The sequence below is a fragment of the Salmo salar genome, chromosome 13 (genome assembly GCF_965601325.2).
Source record: "Salmo salar chromosome 13, fSalSal1, whole genome shotgun sequence".
Lineage (NCBI taxonomy): Eukaryota > Metazoa > Chordata > Actinopteri > Salmoniformes > Salmonidae > Salmo > Salmo salar.
Window position 1 is genome coordinate 54,530,834 of NC_138303.1, and position 14,290 is coordinate 54,545,123.

General features: G+C 42.3%; 1 protein-coding gene across 1 annotated transcript; it reads left to right on the forward strand.

Annotated features, from left to right (window-relative positions):
- Positions 1-14,290, forward strand: 143g1 (14-3-3 protein gamma-1). Its single transcript, NM_001173658.1, is given in 2 exon segments — positions 1-175; positions 11,238-14,290. Coding segments are annotated over 2 exon segments (744 nt in total). The 5' UTR covers positions 1-88; the 3' UTR covers positions 11,895-14,290.

A 14,290-nucleotide genomic window follows, 5' to 3' on the forward strand; every position in this document is an offset into this window, starting at 1 on the left:
TGGTAACATTCACTGCATTGCTGAGAGTGACATATTACCATTTCAACTTTAACAATTCTAGAATAACATTGTATTAACGACAGCTAAAATGGTTGATCGCGAGCAACTGGTGCAGAAAGCCAGGCTGGCCGAACAGGCTGAAAGATATGATGATATGGCAGCAGCCATGAAATCGGTAAGTTCTGCTTTGGAATCATATTTCTGAGTATCATAAGGAATCATAAATAACCTCCACTGTCTAATACTTACACTTTCATTTTTTTCTGTTTTGTTTGATATATATATATACATGTAGCTAGGCCTACATAAAGAATAACTGTTGTGTATCCCATGGCAATTATCGTTCCCTAATTATTGTAGTGTTCCCTATTTGGTGTATTAAACATGCCATGAAAGATCATTATTATGTCAAAACCTTCAACTGCAATAAGACGGGGAAAGCCAATATATCATGCCAGTGACATTGTCTGGAACTTTACTGGCAAGGCCCATGTAGGCTTTCACCATACCTTTCGATATATGTTTTTTTTTTTTTAAATCCAGCGATTGATTGCTCACGGTTCGTTATCTTTATGAAAGGTATGTTTATTGAAACATTGAGCTATGTATGGTCAATTATTACCTCATAGCCTAGTAGAAATGGCTTGTTAATGTGGAATATGGCTGTCAGATTATGAAAACAGCGAACGAATGCGGACTGTGTGATCTTAGGGCGGTGCCTTTTGCTAGGTTGCTTTTTAATCAGCTAGACAGCATGGCAGTAATGATAGGGGGCAATAACCGACAAAGCACCTTGCTCTGGAGATGAAACCTGTTTGTTTAATTGTTGATCTAACTGAATTCAATTGAAAGGACAGATACAATTGGCAGGGAGGGGCAGTGGAATCTTCGCGTAAAATGATGAACATTTGGGAGGGAAAGCAATTTATTGGTAGCCGACTCTAGGTTTAAAGTAGGCTACTGCAATGAGAGTGACAGCAGGGTTGGAGATAGGAATGTCTCATTCCCTGATTGTGATGATGTTCCCTAAACATGGCAATCTCCCGCGAAGATGCATTATTAGTCACATCTAACATTGTGAGGAAATCAATTTACGCACACACACAACGTCATAAAATCTACCCACCTGTGTAGAATAGGCCCAACGCAAACGTTAGTGTCGTAGCCGATATCGATTTGGGCAATACACAATATCCCCATAAAATATGATCCCGGGAACGTGAAACGTGGGTGGCAGCAGAAATCCTTCCAGAACGTTCTGTGGTTGTCATATTGCAGGGGATTCAATGTGCAGACTAGAACGTGTTAGAATGGTCAGGGTTCTGAATTCAATCTCAAAGACACATTATAGCATCCAATGCTTTATACTTGCGTCCTCCTCGACCCCCTCAAAAGGAAGGCATAGCAGTTTCTTGCACTAGGCGTGTCGCAGTGTGCCAAGGTGCAGTACCCGTATTGCACCATTTCAGAATCAGACTCAGCCCTTTTATCTGTAGCCCACAATTCAGAAATGCAGGAATTCTGTCATTGATATCACCTACTCACTGTATATACAATAGCTGAGGAAGTATATGATATGGAGGCTTAATCCAATGATATGATCTGGCCAGGCCAGTATGGTGTTCCTGGGATCTATCCACTGAGGTTGCCTGTCTAGCCTAGCTCTCATCCTCATTCTGACCAACAAAACATGAATGCCACTTACTGTAGCCTACTATCTACCCAATAGCATATTCAGTCTCTACAAACTCAGAATAGCCATCAAAGCAAACTGTATTACATCAATAGAATAGAAGGGAGAGAGTATAGTAGGCGATCCACGTTAAGTTGAAAATCGTAAATAAATTGTCTGTGTCCACCTCTGAGAAAATGCTCTGTCACAGACTACTAGTCCATATAGAAGGCATGGTATAATTACCTTGAACAGTGCACTATAATGTTGAATGGTGGGTTGCTGAGGCGTTACTTTAGTACACTGTAATAACACAGACACAGACTTAATTACAGAAGCTGGGAGTAGTATTAGTCATGAATCATACTCTTCAGGAAAGCAGGCTGCTTCGGGGCCAGGTGGTGATAATGTCAGAGGGGAGAAGGGCTTTGGCTCCTCCCTCTAAATGATGCTGAGTCAGAGACGGAGGAAGTCCACCCCCATCCTTATCCCCGGCCCCAGCCCCAGCCCAGCCTGACTCCCCTGCAGATGCAGCCCCATCCCTATATCCAGCCCCATGCAGCCCCAGCCCGAGCCAGCCGCCCAACACCAGCTCCAGCCCTGGATGTGCTGCAGCAGTGGGTATCAGGGTGTGTCTGACTGATTTTTGATTTAGCTGCCACTCCACTGGGCATCAGTGGCAAGGGATTCCCCGGCCATTAGTTACATTTTTTTGCGGAAATGACCAGTGGTTGTCAGTAGTGGTATGCTGGCATTCTACTTCGTTGTCACTACCCACATGCAGAGGATCCCTCCTCTAAAGTCAGTCAGTTAGTTGGCCATTAACGTGTCAAAAGAGCATGTGATGCATGTATGCCTGGATGGCATTCAATAATTACATTTTCCTTCACCATGGTGACATTTTCACAATACTGGTATTGATATTTTAGAGCAATTATTCTGGTTGTGGTACCCGAGCGAGGACCCCAGGAAGAGTAGCAAATTGGGATCCTAATAAACTAGACTAGAGTAGTAGATATGTAGAGGTGCCTGCCCTGCGTGAATTAGCCAAATTCAAGCACTGAGTGTTGTATGTAACGTTGTGACGTTTTTAACAGCTACTCAATTCAAAGCAGCAAAGCATATGTGGCAGGGCTGATGCTGTAACATGTTTTTGATTCATCAGTCGGGTGAATGAACCCTCGCACTGTAATTCAGAATCTGAGTCAGAAATGGTTCACATGCTGGGCGTTCTATCTGAGGTGAAGCAGTTCATTCATCCTTTGGGGGAGAGAGAATGGGGAGAAGTGGGGGGAGGAGGGTTGCATCCAGTGTCACCCTGTGATATCATGTTTCCTTTAGCGTCTGTCCTACTTTACCGTCTTTGAAAGTAAAGACCATCATGCTGCTGAATAGGCAGCTTTTATTTTTAATTTTTTTATTTAACATTTACTTAACTAGGCAATTCAGTTAAGAACAAATTCTTATTTACAATGATGGCCTACCCCGGCCAAATCTGTCACACTGGTATAAATGATTCGGGAGACAGGCGCAGGAATGCGTAACAGGGTTTTTTATTTTACCCAAATTACGGCATGCCGTATAAAGGCACAGGGACGAAAGACCAAACGAATACGTAACAAGAACACAGGGTTGAAACCCAAACAAAAGAGCGAGGAGTACCTCGAATAAATAACACTAGCGCGCAATGATTATCACACGGGACGAGACCAGTAATGATCTGCGCAATCCACAAGGGCACGAAAGCCAAAACACACAGCACAGGTACTCACACCCACCAACGGACATGGGAACAATAATTGACAACACCATGGTGAACAAAGTGATACAGCCTGGAATCAAACCAGGGTCTGTAGTGACACCTCTAGCACTGAGATGCAGTGCCTTAGACCACTGTACCACTCGGGAGCTACCTGATCCCCCTATCCGCTTCCTGCCCCCCGAACCTTTGTCAGAGCTTTTGTGATCATCTCATTTTACTGGCACCTTATGTATTATTTTATACCACTTGATCTAAAATGAAAGGTAACATTCTCCAGATTATAAATGACAGTAGGCTATTACTCAAATGTGTTGAATCGTAAATCCTGCCTTGATGCTGTATATCTTGGATACTGTACCCTCCTCACTCTCTGTATTGTAGCAGAGAAGGTTATCACCCTAAATACCAACATGGACCTGGCTTTAAAAAACATACTAACGCAGTTACTTACTCATGTTTTTTCCTTGGCTTTTACACATTGTATTTTTATAAGCCTGCCGCAGCAGCAATGACACAGAGAGAGAAAAACATCTATGAAAAACTGCAGTCATGTATGGTTATATAACAACAAAGAGCTACTTGAAGCAACCCCCTTCCCTGAAACACCCACACACACACACACACACACACACACACACACACACACACACACACACACACACACACACACACACACACACACACACCCCTTTCCCAGCAGCACGCCCTCTCTCTTCCACTCTTCCTCTCTTCCTTTCTCTCTCCCTCTCTCTGCCTTAACCAGCCATCCACGCTCGCACCACTCTTACAGCTAGTGACGTCAGGTAACGCTAGCACACGTCGTCTCTGTGCTCTGCAGCCTGATAGAGGGAGAGGGTAGGCAGGAGAGATGTCACTTTAAGTTAGAGAGAGAGAGGGAAAGCAAGGGAGGAAGTGCAAGGGAATGAGGAGAAAGTGATGACAGTAAGGATGAGAGAGAGATGGGGAGAGAAACAGAGGTGGGGGGTGTATGCGATGAAGAGATCGGGAGCTATGGACATGTAGACTGAGCCCACTCTTGTGTTAGCCGGTCATTCCTACAATCTGGTGCCTTTTCTGTCCCCAGGAAATATCACCTCATATCACCTTCTATTTAGTGTCAAATGTGGCTTCCAAAGGGCTTTAAAGATAAAATGATGTGTCCCTTACCATAAAAACACAAAGATATGGATCTCAAAGGGAATTTTATGCACTTTGTTTTTAGTGGATGTAGGCATTTTCACATTGTCCACATTGGTGCTATTCACCAACTTCTATGAGAGATATAAGCCATTAGAAAGTAACGTATTCAAAATCTTTCTTCATTATTTTATAATCCTACTTAAAATGTTCATGATTATTGTATTTGTTATTATTGTATTTAAGGTCCCTGATTTCTCTTTCCACCCTGATGCACCAGATACTCAACTAGTCTAAAGAAGGCCAGTTTTAGTGCTTCTTTAATCAGTACAACAGTTTTCAGCTGATCTAACATAATTGCAAAAGGGTTTGCTAATGATCAATTAGCCTTTTAAAATGATAAACTTGGATTAGCTAACACAACGTGGCATTGGAACACTAGAGTGATGGTTGCTCATATTGGGCCTCTGTACGCCTATGTAGATATTCCATAAAACATCAGCCATTTCCAGCTACAATAGTCATTTACAACATTAACAATGTCTACACTGTATATCTGTTTTAATGGACAACAAAATTAGCTTTTCTTTCAAAAACAACGACATTTCTAAGTGACTGCAAACTTTTGAATGGTAGTGAATATTAAAAAAAAAGTTTGATATAGAAGTTAAAATTCTCTTTAAGTGTTTACCATTACGCTAACTCAATCTCAATCACCCACAGAGCAATGGACATCAATCACCCACAGAGCTATGGACAATTTAGGCTTCACATTTCCACCCTATTAGGATTACGCACCTAACAGGGTGGAAATGTTGTTAGAAAAGATAGTAAATAAATGACTAATATATTTATATTTTATGTGTATATACAGTTGAAGTCGGAGGTTTACATACACTTATGTTGGAGTCACTAAAACTCATTTTTCAACCACTCCACAAATGTATTGTTAACAAACTATAGTTTTGGCAAGTCGGTTAGGACATCTACTATGTGCATGACACAAGCAAATTTTTCCAACAATTGTTTACAGACAGATTATTTCACTTAGGCGCTTCCCTAATTGTGTGTTGTGTGCGCTTGGAAGTGTGCGCTTGGAAGTTTGTGTTTGAGTGTGTGTCTTGCCCCGACTGCACAGGATATAGGCTTCTTTCCATTTACTTACCCACAATTCCAGTGGGTCAGAAGTTTACATGCACTAAATTGACTGTGCCTTTAAACAGCTTGGACAATTCCAAAAAATGATGTCATGGCTTTAGAAGCTTCTGGTAGGCTAATTGACATCATTTGAGTCAATTGGAGGTGTACCTGTGGATGTATTTCAAGGCCTACCTTCAAACTCAGTGCCTCTTTGCTTGAGATCATGGGAAAATCAAAAGAAATCAGCCAAGACCTCAGAAAGAAATGTAGACCTCCACAAGTCTGGTTCATCCTTGGGAGCAATTTCCAAACGCCTGAAGGTACCATGTTCATCTGTACAAACAATAGTACGCAAGTATAAACACCATTGGACGACGCAGCCATCATACCTCTCAGGAAGGAGACGCGTTCTGTCTCCTAGAGATGAACGTACTTTGGTGCGAAAAGTGCAAATCAATCCCAGAACAACAGCAAAGGACCTTGTGAAGATGCTGGAGGAAACAGGTACAAAAGTGTCTATATCCACAGTAAAACGAGTCCTATATCGACATAACCTGAAAGGCCGCTCAGCAAGGAAGAAGCCACTGTTCCAAAACCACCATAAAAAAGCCAGACTACAGTTTACAACTGCACGTGGGGACAAAGACCATATTTTTTGGAGAAATGTCCTCTGGTCCAATGAAACAAAAGGAGAACTGTTTGGCCATAATGACCATCGTTATGTTTAGAGGAAAAAGGGGGACGCTTGCAAGCCGAAGAACACCATCCCAACTGTGAAGCACGGGGGTGGCAGCATCATGTTGTGGGGGTGCTTTGCTGCAGGAGGGACTGGTGCACTTCACAAAATAGATGGCATCATGAGGAGGGAAAATTATGTAGATATATTGAAGCAACATCTCAAGACATCAGTCAGGAAGTTAAAGCTTGGTCGCAAATGGGTCTTCCAACTGGGCAATGACCCCAAGCATACTTCCAAAGTTGTGACAAAATAGCTTAAGGACAACAAAGTCAAGGTATTGGAGTAGCCATCACAAAGCCCTGACCTGAATCCTATAGAAAATCTGGCAGAACTGAAGAAGCTTGTGCTAGCAAGGAGGCCTACAAACCTGACTCAGTTACACCAGCTCTGTCAGGAGGAATGGGCCAAAATTCCCCCAACTTATTGTGGGAAGCTTGTGGAAGGCTACCCGAAATGTTTGACCCAAGTTAAACAATTTAAAGGCAATGCTACCAAATACTAATTGAGTGTATGTAAACTTCTGACCCACTGGGAATGTGATGAAAGAAATGAAAGCTGAAATAAATCATTCTCTCTGCTATTATTCTGACATTTCACATTCTTAAAATAAAGTGGTGATCCTAACTGACCTAAGACAGGGAATTTTTACTAGGATTAAATGTCAGTAATTGTGAAAAACTGAGTTTAAATGTAATTGGCTAAGGTGTATGTAAACTTCCGACTTCAACTGTAGATACGAATTTGTTGTATGTCCCTAACAGTGTGGAAATATCTCATTGTGTAAACAATCCACCTATAATTTTTAGGATTTAAGTGCCTGAGTTTGACAGGCACTTAAAAAAAAAGTTTTTTTTTGAAAGTCAAACATATTGGTCCAAAAGGCACCAGATTGTAGGAATGACCCAGCCCTGCATCCATGTGTGGCCTTCAAGTAGGTGTGATGGGTTGCAGAGGTGGAACAAAATGAGTGTGGTGGCACTCCGCACCCTTTCCAACTTTAACCAACCTCACTTCCTCCGCTCCACGCCTTCCCTTCTATAGACATTAGACATTAGGGGGCCTGAGCCATGATGCACAGTAGACAGCCATCAGAGAGAAATAATTGATATTTTGGTTTCCTGTTGCTTTTGTTATTGTTTAACACACACAGATGTTTGGGAGTTGACAGCAGCCAGTGTGGGGATGAGTCACGAGAGAGCCAGGGCGATTGATGAGCTTTACTGGCAGACAGAGGGCTCTATTGTGATCCCTGCACCACAGCTTCCGTCAGTCCTTTCTGTTTCACCCCCAGGCTGCTGAAATAAAGGCAGCCATGTTTTTACAAAGCCAGCCCAGGGCCTGTTTAGTGTGTGTGTGTGTGTGTGTGTGTGTGTGTGTGTGTGTGTGTGTGTGTGTGTGTGTGTGTGTGTGTGTGTGTGTGTGTGTGTGTGTGTGTGTGTGTGTGTGTGTGTGTGTGTGTGTTTGAAAAGTAGTGGCAAGTGCTTGTTCTGTTGGTCATGCGCATTTCTCTGTTTTCCCACCTTTTCAGTAATAGCACAACAACACCAGTCCAGAGGTCATCTATATATGGCCATTGTTCAATTTATGATGCTTTATGATGCAACACGTTGCATTATATGAAGGTAACTCGAGGTCAGTAGGATAATGTGTCAATTATTGTCTCGGAAGCATTGAAATTGTAGCGTGTGTCAGAGAGATGCTAGTTGTTCTACTGTTATATCAATTGAAATCAAATTTTAAGAAGAGGATCTGTTGTTTTAGCAGCGGATACAGATAGGGCGAAAAGGTCATTCCTTGTGAGATACTATGAATTAGCCCATAGAGGGGATTGTCTTTGACATAGCTATTTGTGGACTGTGTGTGTGTATCAGCCGATCCTACCCCTGACCCACGACCACACTATACCCCAATCCACTACCTTCACTGGCCATTCTCCTTATCCTGTCCTTGGGCTGTAGAGATAGAACATCTGGTTGTCCCAAACAAAGCAGATCTCTCAGTCAGTTCCCATGGAAACTGAAGATAGCATGATAGATAGATATTTTTTGCCTTTCAGAGTTCGGCCCCTCCCTGTTACAGTAGGTAGACACTAGCCAGTCATCTGGCCAGAGCGGAAGGCTGGGATTGGCTGGTTGTAACTAGCCACTTACCCTAGCCCTAACCATAACCTTAATAACCAGAGCAGCTTACCGATCATTGCACCTGTACACAGCCCATCTGTAAATTATCCCACCCAACTACCTCATCCCCATATTGTTATTTATTTTTGCTCTTTTGCACCCCAGTATCTCTACTTGCACATCATCATCTGCACATCTATCACTCCAGTGTCAATTCTAAATTGTAATTATTTCGCCACTATGGCCTATTTGTTGCCTTACCTCCCTAATCTTACTACATTTGCACACACTGTATATAGATTTTTTTCTATTGCGTTATTGACTGTACGTTTGTTTATCCCATGTGTTACTCTGTGTTGTTTTTGCCACACAGCTTTGCTTTATCTTGGCCAGGTCGCAGTTGTAAATGAGAACTTGTTCTCAACTGGCCTACCTGGTTAAATAAAGGTGAAATAAAAAAATAATAAAATGGTGTGTTGTTTTGACTTTGAAGAATCACTGAAGGAAGTTGATCTATGAAGAATTGTAGTGTTATGGAAGAGTTAGGGGTGAAATCAGTGTTCTCCTATATGATAACACTTCTGTGTGTTGGAGGATACACCTGTGCATCTGAGAGGTATCAGCAGTTGAACTTGGTGTTTTATATATTACATTTTTGCAGGAATAAAAAGGTGATTTGGTGACTCTCAATGTATTCACCATTTCAACTGAGAGAGCAAGTTGGAGGGGGATTTTGTTCCTTGTATAGCCAGTCCAAGGCTCCAAGCATGTGGCAATGAAAATAACAACTCCCACTTGGACAATTTAGTAAGCTTTATGTGTAGAAGGAAGAAAACACTGACAGCAAAGTCATCTCTTTTTTTCTTCAATTCGAGGGCTGTAATCATCATAAGCGGCTTGGAATATTAGATTGAGCTATGACTCAGATGACTTGCTCTGATTCTGGACGTGTACTGTAAGCTGCAATGCACAGAATTTGTCAGAGGAGAGAGTGGAACCCCTCTTGATTGGTTAGGGGAAGCAGAAAAGGGGACTGGGAAAGGGATATGTTCCAGACTATAGATAGATAAATAGATGGGGAGAGAGAGTGAGAGAAATGGAAAGAGAGAGAACTGAGAAAGATTAGAGAATAAATTATGGTGAACAATCTGCTCCTACTCAATCAAATGACAGCTGACATGGAAAGATAAAAGGAGTGATTTAGTCCTAGACGTCACTGGAAAGGCAGGGCTGGGAGTGTAGTGACTATCTGCCCCTTGGATGTGCTATGCTCTCAAAACTGGAGAAAGACTTAACAGAACCTCCAGGCTGAGAAAAGTTTCAAAGTACCCTGTTCTCGTTATACCTTTGAGGATTCTGATTAGAAATATAGTAGAGCAAAGTGTCACACTTTATTTGGATAGTCCGGATTTTCCATCTGTTGATGTTCTACATATGGTCATACTGTTAACAAACTATCTGTTGATAAACAACTGCTCGTTAAGGTTAGGGTTAAGTTTAACCGTTGTTCTAACAGCACTGGAAAATGACAATATATACCTTCAAGGCAATGCTTTTAGCTTTGGCAGTAAACTATCGTCGTGCTCCCAAGCTGACATCATCAAACAGCTAGCTGTAGATTGTTTTTCTGGACCCCTCGGCCAACGGGCCAAGAGAGCAAAGCGGCTTAAAGCAAGCAAGCAATCAAGTGGGTTTAGCTCTGTGCTTTTCTGATATTTGTGTATTTAAATATCACCAAAATCTCTCTAGTTCGGGAGGTTAAGAATATATATATATATATATATATATATATATATATTTTTTTTTATTTATTTTATTTTATTCTTCATAGACAACACATTCAGTAGGGCTATCATCAGACAAAGGGGGCTTGCTGCGAACTATACTGCCACAGCCAGGGCCCCATGTTGTGCTTTGGAGAGATGGGATTGGAAGGGAATTTAGGCCCTGAAACAGAGGCTGTGTCCATATGCACTACTTTTGACCAGAGCCCTTTGGGCCCTGGTGAAAAGTAGTGCACCATAAAATGGAATAGGGTGCCATTTGGGAAATGCAACCAGAGAGTAGCTGGCTTTATATTCAGAGCAGAGGGTTAAGTATGTAAAGATGGCTGTGATGCGTGCGGCACCGCATGGTCTCGTCTCGTGGGGGTATAAAGGATTAAATCCTCTAGCCAGACAGACACAGGCCTGTGGAAAACAAAACAAAACAAGCTTTCAGAGCAGGAGAAAGCCAATGAGAAGCCAGGGACAGGGGGATGATGTCAGCCTACTACAGGCAGGCGTGGTCCAACCCCAGCCTGCAGCCTCTGGATGCCATGATCACTGGTGTAGAAGATCATGGGAGTTAGCCCATCTCTGACCTCGATCGTTGTGAATCATGAATGACGAAATGTGAATAGCTATTTAGGTTATATCAATATAATAGGATATATCAGCTAGCAAGTGAACACATGGCATGGCATTACTATATCCTTTCCTATCCATAATGTTGGCAGAAAACAGAGAACATGGCATGAATGAATGATTGCATATTGGCCTAACAAAAAATTGCGGCCAAGTTTTCAAATCTGACAATAAAAGTAATTTACAAGATTAAAATACTGTTTTAAGGTAAACTGCAACTCTGAAACATTGCTGTCCCTCTTTCTCCCTCTTTGTATCATAGGTGACAGAGTTGAACGAGGCCTTGTCCAATGAGGAGAGGAACCTGCTCTCTGTGGCCTATAAGAATGTGGTAGGGGCGCGGCGCTCATCCTGGCGTGTCATCTCCAGCATCGAGCAGAAGACCTCGGCAGACGGCAACGAGAAAAAGATCGAGATGGTGCGTGCGTACCGCGAGAAGATCGAGAAGGAGCTGGAGACCGTGTGCCAGGACGTGCTGAACCTCCTGGACAACTTCCTGATCAAGAACTGCAACGAGACGCAGCACGAGAGCAAGGTGTTTTACCTGAAGATGAAGGGCGACTACTACCGCTACCTGGCTGAGGTGGCCACGGGCGAGAAGAGGGCCGGCGTAGTGGAGTCCTCTGAGAAGTCCTACAGCGAGGCCCATGAGATCAGCAAGGAGCACATGCAGCCCACCCACCCTATCCGCCTGGGTCTGGCCCTCAACTACTCCGTGTTCTACTACGAGATCCAGAATGCACCTGAGCAGGCCTGCCACTTGGCCAAGACCGCCTTTGATGACGCCATCGCTGAGCTGGACACCCTGAACGAAGACTCCTACAAAGACTCTACCCTCATCATGCAGCTGCTACGAGACAACTTGACACTCTGGACCAGCGACCAGCAGGATGACGAGGGTGGTGAGACCAACAACTAGAGAGTCCCTAAAGAGACTCCCGTGTCCTGTTTCAGCCAATACACACAACACCCCGCTCCTTCACAAATCACAACAAAATATGAAACCAGTTAGAAATAAATGATTTGGCTGGTGGAACTTTGGCAGCCACTTTTGCCGTTGATGATACTACCGCAGCTGCAGTTCTTCATTTTTACACAAATTTAAAAAGTTAAGAAAAATTGAAAGAGAAGTAGGAGGGGAGATGATTTTAGTTTTTAGTATAATTTAAAAAATAAATTGTGGAACCCCTTACTTCTTGATTACCTCTGCGACATTTGCCAAACCACTTAAGAGGAAGAAGTTCTGTATCTCAAACAGTCAGTCAGGAAGTAGAGTCTGGCTATTGGGTTAGAAATGACACCCTCACACTGGCATAAAGACTGTTCTTATGGCACTAAATGAAATGGAGCTTCTTATTTAACTGATGTGGTGAGGGAGGAAGAGCATTCAAAATCTTAAGGGGAGATAGAAGCTTGTGCAAAAAAATAAAAAAAAACTTGAATGTCATCGCCTCGCAAAAAGAAAGATTTGCAACTAGGTTTGAGAGAGGGAGAAATAGGTATCGTACCTCTAGCTAACCACTTCAGACTTACCAACATGGAATCTAAAAGGTGTGCATCACCCTGTAATGGTAATCGTTGTGTGAAAGCAGGTATCCTCTGTGATTATTGAACATACATAACCAATGTTTTGTTCCCATGATGTCAGGAATGTGTTTGTACTCAGTCACAGACTATATTACTGTAACTAAAGTAGTAAATACACAGCCAGTACAGCCCTCTAATGCGCTCATATGCTATACGTATATAAACATTTTCAAGCACCTGGTTATTATTATTATTATTCTCCCCTTACCTAGGTTGTCAAGGGTGCCGTATTAATAGAATATCAAACTATGCTAATGCAAAGAAAATCACTAAAACAACAACAACAATTATCTTGCAGAGGAGATTATTTGATATTGTAAGACAGCAGAATATTTTCTCCTAAATTACGGTATATTCATGTTTACAACCATCCTGGATCCATCAAATGGATCCATCTTGGATCCGATCCATGACACCGAGTTGACTGGAACCACATACTCAGTGGACAAAATACACATTACCTGGGCTATATGGACACGCAGCTGTGAGTGGAGACGAATGGATTCGCTACTGACAGTCAGTTCAGTCAGCCGTCCTGATGAGCCCTTCCCAGCTAGCTAGTTTATGCTGGCAACAACAGCAGCATGGCACTAGTTGTAACTTGTAAAAGAAAGTGCTTTTTATTTCCACGGACGAAATAACTTGTAGTATTGGTCACCATCTGGATGTCACCGTGACATGCCAATTAGCTAACGTAACGACAAGTCGGTGTGAATGACCAGTGCAACGGTGTTGTATCGAGGTACTTCCCAGTTCCCACTGTTGCTTCCCACCGGGCAGCTGTAACACATTTTCACTGGCGGTAGCTATTTGTTCCATCCCACTTGGTTATATTTAGAGTAGGATAGCAGCCTACACGAGAAATAACTTGTAATATTGGTAGTATAGTAAGCATCTGAATGTCACCGTGATACAGTCTTCTGCTCAATGGGGAGAGTTTGCACTGCAAACCGGCAACACGACAACACGGGGCACAGTGTGTCCTTCACCCCACTTGCTGAGCACTGCTGTCCTGCTGTAAGGAGAGGAAAGTAGCTAGATAGTTTAGCCTGGGGTGACAGCGAAAGCACAGTTATTGTAATGATTTTCACCGAAAGTAAATGTTTTTGTTGAAAAAAAGAACAATTATTTCCGTTAAAAACAGAATGATTCTGAACACTCCCAAGTCCCAACTTCGGCAGACAAGTTAAAAATTCTGGCTGAAGTTTCTAGCCACATTCATAAACTAGCTAGCTGGGGAAGGCTCATTAGGACGCCTGACTGAAATGACTGAACCGAATCTGTTTGTTCCCACTCAACTCTCGCTGCGTGACAGTTTTGGGCACAAGGAATGTGTGTATAGTCTCTCCCAATCTAAAAGCATATTTGAGGTTTGTGGATTTTCTTTTTGTGTTAACTTTTTTAATTGTCAAGAAATGCACTTGCCTATTAAACTGTTTCTTCAGTGTGAGACGATAACTGCTCCAATATTCTCGATAATATAATATTGTGCATGCTGGTGATGTATTTATATACAGTAGCTTGACTTTATTATTATTAACTTATGCTGTAGATGTTACGTATTCATATGAACATGAAATGACTAGACTTCAATCTGATTTATTTTCTATTTATACTTTATATTGGATTGTTGACATTTTATTTGAATCTGTGTTTCCTTTACTCCATTTGCTGAAAGTACGCTATGCCAAAACAATGATTGTTAACAATAAATTGATCTGTAATGGA